This window comes from Lissotriton vulgaris, chromosome 12, assembly GCF_964263255.1.
Source record: "Lissotriton vulgaris chromosome 12, aLisVul1.2, whole genome shotgun sequence".
Classification (NCBI taxonomy): Eukaryota; Metazoa; Chordata; class Amphibia; order Caudata; family Salamandridae; genus Lissotriton; species Lissotriton vulgaris.
In genome coordinates, this window is record NC_141700.1 from 498,080,586 (window position 1) to 498,097,807 (window position 17,222).

General features: G+C 44.2%; 1 protein-coding gene across 1 annotated transcript in view; it reads right to left on the minus strand.

Annotated features, from left to right (window-relative positions):
• The window catches only part of LOC147677591 (leukotriene B4 receptor 1-like), a 172,813-nt gene extending 159,821 nt beyond the window's left edge, over nt 1-12,992 (minus strand). Inside the window, exon 1 of the mRNA XM_086946475.1 lies at nt 11,896-12,992. Coding sequence (XP_086802601.1) covers nt 11,910-12,920 — 1,011 coding nt within the window. The 5' untranslated portion in view covers nt 12,921-12,992 and the 3' untranslated portion in view covers nt 11,896-11,909. The remainder of the gene's footprint in view (nt 1-11,895) is intronic.
• Between the last annotated feature and the right edge of the window lie 4,230 nt (nt 12,993-17,222).

The following is a 17,222-nucleotide window of genomic DNA, read 5'->3' on the forward strand; positions in this document are numbered from 1 at the left end:
AGCGGCATTTTCGCGGCTGACTCATTATTCCGGGGAGCGGCATTGGAGAGGAAATCAACCTCAGCGCCAGTAAGTGTCTTCGGCTTGCCGACACGGCTTAGCTCGCACTGAGTGCGCACATGTAGCAAGATGCTAACGTGCACTCTTTTGTTTACAGCGGTCCGCGGTTGAATGGTTCCCGCTTGATCGTTTGAATTTGCAAATGAAAATAAATTCTTTTGGAATATAATTCTATCGGCCACGCAGTACACACTGGCTACGTGGGTTCAGAGCTTTTCTTGTCAATTATCCTGACCAGCCAATTTGTTCTGTTGTATCACTTAGATAGATGAGGCAGCGGCTGTTGCTTTCCACCATGGCCTTTGAGAAAAAACAAGGGGGCATATTATCAAGGGGGTTTATCTCCGCTTCTTTGGCTTTAAAAGCCAAGAAAGCGGAGATAAAATTATCTCCCTATTACCTAGCTGTCGCTAACACCAGTTAGCAACAGCTAGTAGGAGATAGCGACCATCTTGGGCCCCGTTTTGCATGTCAGTGAAATGTATCACTAATGACATACAAAGCAGGCGTGCCAAGAAGTTAGCGACTGGAAACAGCTAACATCGCTATCTCCTATTACCAACTTTTGGAGATATTCGCGCTAAGCGCGAATATCTCCAAAAGCTAACACCTGCCCCAAAGCAGTTCTTAGCCATGTTATCCAATGGTAGGTGGATAACATGGCTAAGAGCATTAGCTCGGTAATGCATGAATATCGCTGACTTTTCCGTGATATTCATGCATTTCGGCCGATTTTTATCGCTTAGGAGATAAACCTTGATAATAGCAAGGTTCCTAAGCGATAAAAATTGCTGCAGCTCGGCAATAAAAATATTGCCGCTAAGCCAACATTATCGCTAGTTGTTGGTAATATGCCCCAAGATTCCCTGGCTCTGGTGTTAAATCACCCACTTCACTCTACTCCCCTGCACTCTACAACCCTCTACTCCACACTATGTCACTGTACTCCACTCTACGACATGTATCTCCACTGTATAACATGCCACTCTAAGACACACCTCTCCACTGTATGACACCCCACTCCACTCTACGACACTCCAGTCCACTCTACGACATGCCACTCCACTCTGACATTCCACTACCCTGGACGCAACTCAGCTATATGCTTCTTCTCTCTAAGACACTGTTGGCCAGATGTACAACGGTTTTTGCATGTGCTGACGGGCTTGCAAACCCGATTGCGCATGCTTAAACCTATTGGGGTTAGTACCATTCCAAAATAGTGAGTTGTAATTTATTGCAAGTCGCTATTAGGAACGGGCGTTCCCTTCCTAATATCGAGCGCTACCCCATGTACAAATGTTTTGCGACCACAATTGCGGTCGCAAAACACTCGCAAATTACCACCCTCTTCAAGAGGGTGGCAATGGAGTTGCAAAAGGAAAGGGATCCCCAAGGGACCCCTTCCCCTTTGCAAATGCAGGGGGAAATATTTTTTAAGGGCAGTCAGTGTCCCAGGGACCACTGCCTGCTCTTTAAAAATTAAACGAAAACGTTTCATTTTTTTCATTTTTAAATGCATCCTGTTTCCCTTTAAAGGAAACAGGTTACATTTGTTTTTAAAACTGCTTGCTTTATTTAAAAGCAGTCCCAGACCTTGCGCCCACACCCTTTCCGTTCACTTTGAAGCCAGGGGTGCTAATAAGTTTCCTTTGTGTCTCCCCCTCTTTAATGTGTTACCAATCGCAGCCTGCATTACCAGAACTAAATATGTGAGCCGCCCTTACAACCGAGTACGCACCGCTTCGCGGGCAACGTGCCTCCGGCCAATTATCCTGTCCAGCACAGGTACGATGCTTCCCAATACATTCCTTGTGTTGCTTGAGGCTGCACGCCGTCTTGTAATTACACTGGTCCCTGACCTCTCTGTGTATTTTTTCATTGACTTTTTCTAGATATTCACTTTGAACCACGGTAGACCTACACTCCGGCAGCCCTTGTGCTCGCTGTGCAGGTAAATATTTGCCACCTCACCGCGGAGAGTCAGAGCAGGTGCATTTAGTGTGACTTTGTATATATCTGACACCATCCCTTAATTTCCTTTCAGATAAGTCCCCACCCAGTCCCTGCCCTGAGGAGAACCTATAACACCCACGGTTCGAAACGCGTTGACACCCAACCTGTGGCAAGAACGAAGGGTGCAGCTAGGGTGTAAATTACACCACCTCTGCGGGCCCTAGCTGTAAAATCCTAAAAACATTCGATCACAGGTGTTGTGAGACAGGCAGGCATCTTCACTCCATCTTAGCTCCGCCTGTCCACTGCATTCTAGTTCTAAGGACTGGTCTTCTTTAAATGCATAAATTATGCACTTTGTGTATAGGTCTTCTTACTTGGCAATTGATTTGAAATGTTATTTTTTATACCAAATTCTTTTCTTGGTGTGATGATATGTTGATTTTCTGTTTCATTACCTTAACTGTTTGTATATTTGTACATTTTGTATATATCGTACACACAATTGCATGTTTTTGAACTGACTGCTGACAGTTTTCCGTTTTTGCCATTGTCTTTGAAATCAACGAAATTTAAGTACAAATGAAAATAAATTATTTTGGAATATAATTCTATCGGCCACGCAGTACACACTGGCTACGTGGGTTCAGAGCTTTTCTTGTCAATTATCCTGACCAGCCAATTTGTTCTGTTGTATCACTTAGATAGATGAGGCAGCGGCTGTTGCTTTCCACCATGGCCTTTGAGAAAAAACAAGGGGGCATATTATCAAGGGGGTTTATCTCCACTTTTTTGGCTTTAAAAGCCAAGAAAGCGGAGATAAAATTATCTCCCTATTACCTAGCTGTCGCTAACACCAGTTAGCAACAGCTAGTAGGAGATGGCGACCATCTTGGGCCCCGCTTTGCATGTCAGTGAAATGTATCACTAATGACATACAAAGCAGGCGTGCCAAGAAGTTAGCGACTGGAAACAGCTAACATCGCTATCTCCTATTACCAACTTTTGGAGATATTCGCGCTAAGCGCGAATATCTCCAAAAGCTAACACCTGCCCCTAAGCAGTTCTTAGCCATGTTATCCAATGGTAGGTGGATAACATGGCTAAGAGCATTAGCTCGGTAATCCATGAATATCGCTGACTTTTCCGCGATATTCATGCATTTCGGCCGATTTTTATCGCTTAGGAGATAAACCTTGATAATAGCAAGGTTCCTAAGCGATAAAAATCGCTGCAGCTCGGCAATAAAAATATTGCCGCTAAGCCAACATTATCGCTAGTTGTTGGTAATATGCCCCAAGATTCCCTGGCTCTGGTGTTAAATCACTCACTTCACTCTACTCCCCTGCACTCTACAACCCTCTACTCCACACTATGTCACTGTACTCCACTCTACGACATGTATCTCCACTGTATAACATGCCACTCTAAGACACACCTCTCCACTGTATGACACCCCACTCCACTCTACGACACTCCAGTCCACTCTACGACATGCCACTCCACTCTGACATTCCACTACCCTGGACGCAACTCAGCTATATGCTTCTTCTCTCTAAGACACTGTTGGCCAGATGTACAACGGTTTTTGCATGTGCTGACGGGCTTGCAAACCCGATTGCGCATGCTTAAACCTATTGGGGTTAGTACCATTCCAAAATAGTGAGTTGTAATTTATTGCAAGTCGCTATTAGGAACGGGCGTTCCCTTCCTAATATCGAGCGCTACCCCATGTACAAATGTTTTGCGACCACAATTGCGGTCGCAAAACACTCGCAAATTACCACCCTCTTCAAGAGGGTGGCAATGGAGTTGCAAAAGGAAAGGGATCCCCAAGGGACCCCTTCCCCTTTGCAAATGCAGGGGGAAATATTTTTTAAGGGCAGTCAGTGTCCCAGGGACCACTGCCTGCTCTTTAAAAATTAAACGAAAACGTTTCATTTTTTTCATTTTTAAATGCATCCTGTTTCCCTTTAAAGGAAACAGGTTACATTTGTTTTTAAAACTGCTTGCTTTATTTAAAAGCAGTCCCAGACCTTGCGCCCACACCCTTTCCGTTCACTTTGAAGCCAGGGGTGCTAATAAGTTTCCTTTGTGTCTCCCCCTCTTTAATGTGTTACCAATCGCAGCCTGCATTACCAGAACTAAATATGTGAGCCGCCCTTACAACCGAGTACGCACCGCTTCGCGGGCAACGTGCCTCCGGCCAATTATCCTGTCCAGCACAGGTACGATGCTTCCCAATACATTCCTTGTGTTGCTTGAGGCTGCACGCCGTCTTGTAATTACACTGGTCCCTGACCTCTCTGTGTATTTTTTCATTGACTTTTTCTAGATATTCACTTTGAACCACGGTAGACCTACACTCCGGCAGCCCTTGTGCTCGCTGTGCAGGTAAATATTTGCCACCTCACCGCGGAGAGTCAGAGCAGGTGCATTTAGTGTGACTTTGTATATATCTGACACCATCCCTTAATTTCCTTTCAGATAAGTCCCCACCCAGTCCCTGCCCTGAGGAGAACCTATAACACCCACGGTTCGAAACGCGTTGACACCCAACCTGTGGCAAGAACGAAGGGTGCAGCTAGGGTGTAAATTACACCACCTCTGCGGGCCCTAGCTGTAAAATCCTAAAAACATTCGATCACAGGTGTTGTGAGACAGGCAGGCATCTTCACTCCATCTTAGCTCCGCCTGTCCACTGCATTCTAGTTCTAAGGACTGGTCTTCTTTAAATGCATAAATTATGCACTTTGTGTATAGGTCTTCTTACTTGGCAATTGATTTGAAATGTTATTTTTTGTACCAAATTCTTTTCTTGGTGTGATGATATGTTGATTTTCTGTTTCATTACCTTAACTGTTTGTATATTTGTACATTTTGTATATATCGTACACACAATTGCATGTTTTTGAACTGACTGCTGACAGTTTTCCGTTTTTGCCATTGTCTTTGAAATCAACGAAATTTAAGTACAAATGAAAATAAATTATTTTGGAATATAATTCTATCGGCCACGCAGTACACACTGGCTACGTGGGTTCAGAGCTTTTCTTGTCAATTATCCTGACCAGCCAATTTGTTCTGTTGTATCACTTAGATAGATGAGGCAGCGGCTGTTGCTTTCCACCATGGCCTTTGAGAAAAAACAAGGGGGCATATTATCAAGGGGGTTTATCTCCGCTTTTTTGGCTTTAAAAGCCAAGAAAGCGGAGATAAAATTATCTCCCTATTACCTAGCTGTCGCTAACACCAGTTAGCAACAGCTAGTAGGAGATGGCGACCATCTTGGGCCCCGCTTTGCATGTCAGTGAAATGTATCACTAATGACATACAAAGCAGGCGTGCCAAGAAGTTAGCGACTGGAAACAGCTAACATCGCTATCTCCTATTACCAACTTTTGGAGATATTCGCGCTAAGCGCGAATATCTCCAAAAGCTAACACCTGCCCCTAAGCAGTTCTTAGCCATGTTATCCAATGGTAGGTGGATAACATGGCTAAGAGCATTAGCTCGGTAATCCATGAATATCGCTGACTTTTCCGCGATATTCATGCATTTCGGCCGATTTTTATCGCTTAGGAGATAAACCTTGATAATAGCAAGGTTCCTAAGCGATAAAAATCGCTGCAGCTCGGCAATAAAAATATTGCCGCTAAGCCAACATTATCGCTAGTTGTTGGTAATATGCCCCAAGATTCCCTGGCTCTGGTGTTAAATCACTCACTTCACTCTACTCCCCTGCACTCTACAACCCTCTACTCCACACTATGTCACTGTACTCCACTCTACGACATGTATCTCCACTGTATAACATGCCACTCCAAGACACACCTCTCCACTGTACGACACCCCACTCCACTCTACGACACTCCAGTCCACTCTACGACATGCCACTCCACTCTATGACATTCCACTACCCTGGACGCAACTCAGCTATATGCCTCTTCTCTCTAAGACACTGTTGGCCAGATGTACAACGGTTTTTGCATGTGCTGACGGGCTTTCAAACCCGATTGCGCATGCTAAAACCTATTGGGGTTAGTACCATTCCAAAATAGTGAGTTGCAATTTATTGCAAGTCGCTATTAGGAACGGGCGTTCCCTTCCTAATATCGAGCGCTACCCCATGTACAAATGTTTTGCGACCACAATTGCGGTCGCAAAACACTCGCAAATTACCACCCTCTTCAAGAGGGTGGCAATGGAGTTGCAAAAGGGAAGGGGTCCCCAAGGGACCCCTTCCCCTTTGCAAATGCAGGGGGAAATATTTTTTAAGGGCAGTCAGTGTCCCAGGGACCACTGCCTGCCCTTTAAAAATTAAACGAAAACGTTTCATTTTTTTCATTTTTAAATGCATCCTGTTTCCCTTTAAAGGAAACGGGTTACATTTGTTTTTAAAACTGCTTGCTTTATTTAAAAGCAGTCCCAGACATGTTGGTCTGCTGAGCCCAGCAGGCCACCATACCTAGGAGGGCCTGCCATTCCCAATGGGGTAGCAAATTGCGAGAGGCTCATTAATATTCATGAGCCTCTCAATTTGCAACCCCATTGGGAATCGCTAACAGTGTGAAAAACACTTGTACATTGGAAATAGCGCCTAGCAAATTGCGAGACGCAAAAGACTCGCAATTTGCAAGGCGCTATTTCCACGGTTGCACATCTGGCCCTGTATGATATGCCACTCTACTCTACTTTGTGCCCCTCTACTCTACGACACACTGCTCTATGCACCTCTACAACACTGTGCTCCACTCTACGACATTCCATTCAACTCCTTCTATGCCACTTTACTCCACTGTACCCTGACACAGTACTCCATTCTATGCCACTCCACTCTAACACGCTCTGCAACACGCCACACCACGAGATGCCACTCCATGCCCCTCCCCTCTGCTCCACTCTACTCTACTTCACTCTACACTATTGTATGCCACTCTACTCTACGCCATTCTATTCTATGCCACATACTCCACCTCACATTGCTCTGCCGCACTTCACTCTACCCCACTTTACGCTTCCCCACTTCATTGTAACCCACTCCATTGTACTCCACTTCACTGTACGACACTCTACATCACTGTGCGCCCCTCTACTCTACCCCACTTCACTCTACTCTTTGCCACTCCACTCTAGCCCACTCCAAGCTACTCTACTCCACTCCACTTTATCAAACTCTACTCTACTGCATTATACTCCACTCTACATCACTGTATGCCACAGAACTTTACGCCACTCTCCTCTATGCCACTTCAATATGCACCACTGCACTCTACTGCACTGCACTCTATTCTGCACCACTCTACTCTATGCCACAGTACTCTCCTCTGCACTACTCTGTTCTATGCCACTACACTATATGCCACTGCATGCGACTACACTCTACTCTGCTCCAGTCCATGCCATCGCACTTTACGCCACTCTGCTCTATGCCACTGTACTCCATGCTTGTCTACTCTACCCCACTTCACTCTACCTCACTTCATTCAACCCCACGTCTGTCTACGCCACTCTAGTATATGCCACTCAATGCTATGCCACTCCATGCCACTCTACTCCACTGAACTCTAGTGCACTTTACACCACTCTACACCCCTGTTTCTCACTGTACACCACTCTACTCTATTCCACACCACTCTACTCAGCACTTCTGCATTGCACAACACTCTACTCCACATAACTCTACTGTATGCCACTGCACTGTATGCCACTGCACTCTATGCAGCTGTACTCTGCACCACTGGACTCTATGCCACTGCACTCTACACTAGTCTGTTCCACTCTACTCCAATGCACTATACGCCACTCTACTCTACTCTATGCTACTGCACTCTATGCCACTGTACTCTACTGTGCACCACTCTTCTGTATGCCACTCTACTCTACACCACTCTACTCTGCCCCCTTGACTGTACCCCACTTTATTCAACCCCACTTCTGTCTACATCACTCTACTATATGCCACTCAATTCTATGCCACTCTACTCCACTCAACTCTAGTCCACTCTACACCACTCCACATCACTGTATTTGACTGTACGGTACAGCACTCTACTCTATTCCGCACCACTCTACTCTACACTTCTGCATTGCACGACACTCTACTCTACACAACTCTACTGTATGCCACTGCACTCTATGCAACTGCACTATACACTACTGCACTTTGTGCAATTCTACTCTGCACCACTTTACTCTATGCCACTACACTCTATCCTACTGAACTCTACGCCATTGCACTCTAGTTTATGTCACTACACTCTATCCCACTCTAATCTACCTTGCACCACTCAATTCTAGATCACTGCAACCTATGCCACTGTACTCTGCACCACTGAGCTGTACACCATTGTACTCTATGACACTGCACTCAACTGCACTCTACACTACTCTGCGCCACTCTACTCCAATGCACTATACGCCACTCTACTCTATTCTGCAGCACTCAACTCTATGCTACTGCACTCTATGCCACTGTACTCTACAAGGCACCACTCTACTTTATGCCACTGCACTCTATGCCACTCTACTCTATTGCACTTGACGCCACTCTACTCTATGCTGCTCCAAGCCACTCTACTGCACCCTACTGTGCACCTCACTACACCACTCCACAGCACTATACACTCCACACCACTCTACACACCCTCCACAAGAAATTATCCATAAAGTACTATTGTACTATTCAAATGCAGAAAAATAATTTATATATATGAAAGAATAAATACCAAAATAAACAATATTATATGGTTAGATACCAATGTTTTCAACTAGAAAACACTGAAATTCAATAAAAAATAAAAGTATAAAATAACTTACAGTTGGGAAAAATAATTTTCTTATTTCTATAACAACAAAAAACATTACCTGCACAAACTGGTGATTTGACCTGTAGTTACTGACAGATCACATTTGTGCCAAGTTTCAAGGAGAAAACAGCATTCTTTACAGTAGTACTACTGTTTCAGTGTTTGGACGGAAATACCCTCTGCATGGTATATGGCCTTTTTCCTTGCCCTCAGTGCCGAAATGCACATATATCTGGTATCCTGCCTGTATGTTGTCCTTGAAGTGATGCTAATCTAAGCATGTGTGCGGAGGCCTAGGCGTGTCAATATCACAACAGGTCCTGAATCTGCCCTTTGACCTGAAGGTGCACACCAAGCATGGCGTCAGTACTGAAAGTGGACCTCTGTCATAGGTAGAATGCATAGAACGCTGCTAGTGGCATACTGTGGTTAAGAAATACTAGTAATGTAGCCAGAGCTTTTTCTCTGGGTCCCTTTTTGAGGTCGCTGGACCACATGAGTACAGTTCTGCTCCTATGTGTGTACGTAAATCTGGCGCCAAACGTCAGTACAAGGGCCTGTGTGTGTAGCGAGTGTTGCCATGCATGGAGAATGAGTGAGCGAGGGCGATGGTGCCCTGTGGGATCCACTATGGATCCCCCTGGCCAGGCCTTGCACAAAATGGAGAGTGACGAGTGTGTTCCCAGACAGTGGTAGTGTATTGTTTACATTCCTGCAGCTTGAGGAAGGAGACCGCGACAAGAAGTGGAAGGAATGGAGACAAGGCTACCTTTGAAAATCTTTGAATCTTTTGGTTAGAACGGAAGTGCTGGTAAGTCTTCTTGAACATTGCATTTTGGTGGATAGTAGGCTGAGGCATAGGCCTGCAGAGTCTATAATAAAAAGTAAATATGTGTCCAGGGGAGGCCAGCACTTTTGTTTTGCCCTGATAAACTCCTTCAGTATGGTGGATGACAGGCAGGTGCAGATACCGCACACCTCTTCATATCTCTATTGTGTGTGCTCCAGGGTGGAGACAGTCCTGTGCTGCCGGCTGTGAGAAGCCTCACCCTGCACAAAGGCTATGCCTGGAACAGAGCCTAGCGAGGTCCCAGGGAGAAGAGGCCATGTTATGTATGGCACCAACATTACTCCTCTGCCCTGGCAGCGCAGCTGAATGGCAGGGGCATATGATTTTGGGGACATATATAACATAAAAATTATAGATGGGTAAAAAGTGAATTACGGCAATGCTTTTCACTTCCGGGTTTATGAGTGACATCATAGACAACCACACTTCTCTCTTGTTGTCTATGGGAAGGTACTCGGAACCCCTTGGGGAAAAACATCCCCACCCTATATTTCACTATAATTCTATATATAATCTTTATGTTTGTCTGTGCCTTACTCGAGCAATGTATACTAGCCAGTCCTGGATTACCAAATAGGAAAAGTAGGCACTGGCCTATGGGCCCCTTTCCTTTTTGGGGCCTTGTGACAACGGATCAAAATAACATTAAAATGATCTTGACAGAAAGTTGCAATCAAGCTTTCTTAAAATTGTTTCCAAAAGATTGAAAAAAAATGAATCAACTCAAAGAAACGAAAATGTTTCATTTAAGAATCTATGGAGAAAATACTGTATTCATGTAATGCACCCAATAACAACTTAAAGTACATAAACCAGAGAAACCAGATTCACATGACAGTTTGTCTTTTGAAAGCTCATCTCCTGGCAGCTGTCGGTTTGTAAAAACATCCGGTGCATTGGGTATTAGGAGATCATTTGTTGGTGGAGGGCACATTTCAACTGCCTAGGTGCCTCCACATGGTTTAATCCCGCACTGATACTAGCCTTCAAAATGCCTTTGGACACTCTCATTGTAACCACAACGACTCATTTGTGTTTCCTCTTTCTCAGTTCTGTTTAACTACATTTTCTGCATTTTTATTTGGCAAAAGGGCATTGGGGCGTTTTACATGAGCACCAGATTCTATAGCAGTCTTTATTTTTCTTTAATATGTGGACAAATGTGAACTGTAAAAAGAAACCCTTCATTTGTTAGGCTGAAACTCAATACTCCACTCAATCTGGTTACTTAGATTAGGAAAAAACATATAAATAATATATGTATTGAAAAGGGTCTCTCTAGGTAAGCCCCTAGTCTATTATAAGCAGTCTAGGATGGTGATTAAAAAGAATTGTAGCGCCCAGAAGCGTGCCTCTTGCAAATTGGATCAAGGCTACTCATGATTTAAAAAAACTGCAGTATTCAGCACATTGATATGGTTGGAGTGCGCTGGAGAATGGGTGCCCACAGGAACATCAGCAGTTTGTGGGGGCATTGTTACCATGCCAGCGCCTCTGAATATGGGAGAAAGGCCCACATGAGGGTGGGAACAGCCTCATTGAGGGACATCTTAAGGATTTGGGGGCCCTGGGCCAAACCCATTTTGAGGGGCTCTTTTCAGAACAGCATTCAATTTATGATCCAGGTTCAGCTCTTTCATTCACTCTGTGGCCAGGCCACTGACAGATCACAGGTACACTCGTCCAAATTCTAAATGTGTTTACATCTAATATTCAGGGGCCACAAATATATATATATATATATATACACACACACACACACACACACATTTACATGTATATTCATATGTATATTTACATTTATTTTTATTAGGGGGGTTTCAGCATAATTTCCAATTTCCAATGACAATCTTCTGGACAGTTGCAGGAAAATTCTATGGATTACCCTTATATGGAGTGCGAGTGCCTCTCTGAATCAGTCAGACCACTGGCAAGCTGCACTGCTGAGAGGGACTCCAGTCCCCAGATCCAACAAATTGATGTCATTTACGAGCAGTCTGTGATCTCTAAAAGTCTGCACAAGTGTTAAAAGACATTCTGCTTCTTGTGTGTATTCAATGACAAACTGCACATGCATACTGTCAGGACTCACCTTATACATTTGACCAGTCTCCCCTCTTGCAAAATATGTACTATCATGGGAACCTCCAAAAATTCTTGTCTTTAAACCACTTTTACAGAAAATCTAACATTAAGGAGCAATGTGATCAGAAAACTCACAGGATAATGAAATGCTACACGTCCTGTAGGTGTACATCTGTAGCAACAGATGAGATATGGGATTCTTTTGTATTTTTTTCGACAATCTCCTCATCCATTTGCCCAAAGAGTTTGGCAAAGTTGGTCCCTCTCAGACCTCCTTGAAAACTGCGAGCGGCGAATGCATAGAGAATTGGGTTCAAGCAGCTGCTTAGGAAGGCGAGAGCGCCAGAGATGTTTTCCCCGGTCTTCGCAGCGTGCTCCAAAGCCCTGGATGTCTCTGGGCTCCAGGATCTCTGGAGTATTGCAGAAACGATCAACATGTTCACCATGTGATATGGGAACCAGCAGACAAAGAATGCAATGATCATGCTGACGATTAGTTTCCCAGGTTTGCTCTTCCCATTGAATTTAAGGCGCCTGAGTCTTCTCAGTATCAAGGTGTAGCATACTATCAGCGTCAAGAAGGGGATCACGAAAGAAATTAGAAGCTGCACCAGTAGATTGGTTATTTTCTGCGTGTCTGAAGCGTACACCCAGGTGTTGCACGCCAGAGTCCCGTTGATCTCTACAGTTGAGCGGAACAGAAAGACGGGCGAGGAGAACCCTATAGCAATGACCCAGATGGCCAACACTACTCCAAACATGGTGTTCCTCCGTTGCCATCCTCTAGCAGTGAGCGGATAGACCACAACCGTGAAGCGCTGGATGCTCATCAGCGCGAGTAAGAACACGCTGGCGTACATAGTGCAGTAGATGGCATAGGTGAGGAACTTGCAGGCAAAGAGCCCATAGAGCCATTCACTTGCAAGGGAGTGGATCCAGAGTGGCAGCGTTATCAAGACCACAAGGTCAGCTATGGCCAGGTTCAGGATGAGCACCAGGGTGAGAGTGCGCTTCTTTATCTTCCAGAGTATGGTCCAAATGACAAAGGCATTCCCCGGCACCCCAACAAGGAAACAGGCTCCAAGGAACAGGCTGGGGACCAGAACATGCTCAACCCAAAGGCCATTGGACACACTTGGACTATTCCCAGCATCTTCCATGGTCTTCTCAGGGAGATCTGTGGACACCGATGCTTCAGAGTGGTTGCCAGCACAGAGCTCCTCACAAAAGGGAAATGCAGGTCGAACTGAGGAAGGAGAAGTGCGTGACTTGCATTAATGTCTATGAAAACCAGGAAGCATACTCGTCATTAGCAATAGGCTTTCAGCAATGTATTAGATATAGCTACAGAATGCTTTTTGAAAAAGTGAAAATTATCAAAACCTCAAGGAGGGACAACCAGAGTACAAGAGGATAACCAGATATAGAAGAAAAGAAGCAAAGAAATAAGAAGCCCAATGTATGACAAAAGTGTAGGTTTACTATATATTTTAAAATGCAAATACTGCTAATGTAGCTTTCAACATTTGCCTGATGGGTTAACACTCTGTAACCACAAAGCAGGAAGTGTGGTCCAGACTGTGCTGGAGGCAGATGTGTAAGATCAGGTTTGTTAAGGTTTCTGCAGCACACACACTGACCCGCTGGCTTTTCGTGCATCAAAACCCATAAATCAGTCTTTTAAAAAGTATATATAAAATATCTAAATAATGCAATTAGTGATACGCACACACATCCTGGAAGATACAAGATCTAAAAAAGATGACTCAATATCAGGCATCTTCACACAGACATAAATGGATTAAAAAAAACTCAGGGTACCCTGTGAGAAAAAATAAATTAACGATGAGCACCTAATTGTTCCAATCATCATCTAATCCTACAGAAGAATTTCTTTTCCAGGACGAAAGTCCTCACACACCAGCCTGGTGGCATGCTTCATCGGTCCCAGAGGTGTGGGCTACAAACCCGAAAAATACAGGGGAGCTCTTGGAGCGTTCAATGACGGGAGTGCTATGATGGAGGCGCCGTGTGGGTGTTGAGCTGGTAGGAAAGAGAAGGTGGAAGAATGCCCAGTTTTTAGTTTGACAGAAGTACAGGAAAACAGTAAAAATACATGTCAGGTGGACTGTGATCGCTTTATTCCTGTTCCCTGAAGAGAATGGTTAAACATCAGGTGAGTAATTCAACCCTATGATATGATTGACATGTTTCAGCCACTTAAATTGCTCCTATTCTGGGTGCTCAAGGGCTTTCTTCAGGACAATCAAATAAGCAATGCTACTCTGTTTAGAAGGTGCCTCAATGAGTTGAGTATATGAAAATTGGTTAGTAGTTGACACTTCAATCCTTAGAGATGCTATTGTTTCCTATCATTCTGTTCACACACTGGAGAAACTGTGTAGAAAAATGAGAGAGAGTTTAGATTCAATAATTTTCACAATTCGCATTGAAATACTACCTCTGTGATAGTGACATGCTACTGGTAGCACAAAACGTGTGTGTACATCATACAATGGGATATTGCTTAACCACAGATAATGTTAGAGAGTATCTTGCCCAAATTGGTCTTCTCAAAACTTATAATCCAGGAATAACAGTGCAAATGCCAACTGTGATTCATAAAGATAAATAGGTGATATGTTTATGTGATGCAAAGGTGTGAACCTCTAATGAATATGCAGTACAGTTATAACAACATAGTGTATGATGCTGCAGTAGCCACTCAAACTTGTATCAATGTCATGTAACGGATACAACTTCTATTTGTGTAAGGAGGAACACCCCTATCACAAGTATGGTGAAGAGTTTCAGTCAACTCATATGGTAGACCATGAGGGCTATCTTGATGTAACCAGTACCAAAAGACATTTCAGGATATTGTTGTTATGCGACCCAAAGCACTATATATCATGCCATCTAACAGGAACTGAAAAAGTGTCCTAATGTGTATGGATGTATGATATGCTTACCTCTAGATAGTGAGATCTCTTCTGTGTAGACTGGCCCCGTCAAGTCAGGATAACAGATGAGGCGGTGCCATTTCGTAGGTTGTTGTTCATATTAACATCTAATGCTTAACTTGTGCTGGAGCAGATTTGGACGGCTCCGGCTTTTACTTTGGACTTTTGGACGGTAGTAGACTGATTGAGATAAAAATGAGTTAACATTCAATTGAACAGATTAACATTCGTGTAACCAATTTTGCTACACAGGGAAGGCCAGGAAATTCAGTGTTCCTTAAGGACACTCTGATTATCTTCACTAAACATGAATAAGCTTTAAAATCATCAAGCTAAAAGTCTAGGTAGAGTTTAGGACAATTTAAATCATCTACTCTCAGCTCTAAATTAGGCTAGGGACAGTTCTAGGCATAGGTGTCTAAAAAGGTTCAGGAAATGTAGAAATGTGTCAGCTTTGCAGACACTTCTGCAGAAGTATTCCGAAGAAGGGAATATGTGGCAGCATAAAGCCACACTGTCATGTTCCGTGTGGGAGACCTTACCTTGAGGTAGCGTTTCCAGTATGCATACGGAGAGGGCTCTACTCCGTTCTTGGGCGATGTGCGCTTTCCTCATTTCCGGTTTGAGGAAGTCAGCAGTCTAGCTGTACTCCGGAGGCTGCCGGCATCATCGAAGCGCTTCCGGGGGAAACCACTTAAGACCCGTGGTTTCCGCCCACTCTGCGCTTTGGATTCTGGATTCCTGGAGCCCCGAAGCGAGCGTTCCTGCCTGCATCTTCCTGGAAATTCTCAACGGTGCTGCGCTTGGCTTTCTCGAACCCGTCATTTCAGGAAGCGTGAGTACCCGACAGTTCTGAGTCGCGCTCGCGCTTGAGAGCCTTCTTGGAATCACAGCGCAATTAGTACGCTCTGCCCCTACCGGTGTTCCTGCGACACCGTAGCACACAGGAACACTTGTTTTCGCTTACGTTCTGTGCCTTACGCGCTCTGGTAGTTTTCCTACTCTTACCTGTGTACATCTATTCTGTGTTTTCCCACGCGCAGGAGTGCTCTGTTTTTTTTTACCTTTTCCTTGCTGATTTTGTTAAAGTCCCAACACCCACGCGCAGGAGCGCATTGTTTTGCTTTGCCATTGCCTTGCTGATTTTGCTAAAGTTACATATCCAACGCGCAGGAGCGCATTGTTTTACTTTGCCATTGCCTTGCTGATTTTGCTAAAGTCCCAACACCCACGCGCAGGAGCGCAATGTTTTACTTTGCCATTGCCTTGCTGATTTTGCTAAAGTTACATATCCAACACGCAGGAGCGCATTGTTTTGTTTATCATTACCTTGCTGATTTTTCTAAAGCCGCGCTAGGAGCCCCTACGCTGGTTGTCTCCTACCGACACAGGAGCGTGGATACCTGATTTACGCTCGAGGTCTTCCACTACAGTGTCGTGTACGTGGTGGTTCTCAAACAGAGGGAGACTCAGTATCAAGCTACCCAGTTCATCCCAGCGTTCTTTTTGGCTTCCTTCCCCGTGCCCATCAACGTCCTTTAACCTGTGTATGGTCAGCTTGGGAGGTAAGGTGGGTACGGTGGTGGTGGCTCATGTCGTCTCTGCAGGATTGCCTTACAAGTCACAGGTAAGACTTGTGGGGTCCTTGACACACACTCAAGAAGGAATAACGGAAGCAGACAGGTCTGTACCTCTCAAAGTTAAAAATAATATGTTGGGACAGTGAACTGTGCGAACACCAGGATATAGGGAAAGCTTGAGATTCAGATGGTGTTATATCGATCATATCCTCATTATCCAATGATAAAACAGTGTTTCAGGTGCTTTGGAACATAGATCCCAATTCCCAGCATCTCGGCTAGGACAGTCGTTTTCAGCCTCATCTTTCCACTCCTGGTACATGCTGAATAGGAGGCTTTCTTGTAACATGTTAGATCGTCATGTTCTTGCCAAGATTTCTTTCTCAGCCTTGCTATCACTAATACATTGTCCTCCTGACTCTTATTAATGAAGCCTCGAGAAGGCACCTGCAAAGGAAAAGTTATTACACTCATGTTATACTTTCATTAAATGCAATATAACTCGGAATATGCAAATATAAAAGTGAATGAGAACTACATGCTATATATTATTTATGAAAACATTAAAGCACATGTATATGAATGAATCTCTAGTTTCTATAGGGAAAACATTTCTATTGTGAGGATGGTTCTAATAGAAACCGCATGTTACATTTCACATTATTAGTGTTAAGGCACACTGTGTATATATTGTCGAGTACACATAAAAAATGCACTTCTGTGAGGTGTATGGAAGGAGCCAAAATTATGTTGCTTCACATGCATGAACAGCTTCAGCACTCAACCGAAATACCGGTGGTAAAGTGATGTTAGGAAATGTAGTTGTTTCAGTTGCCCTCATCACCGTTTGTTCCAAAAGTATCTAAATAGCGCCAATGGTTATTTATTGTTGGGGATATAACAATGTTTGTTATGCCAT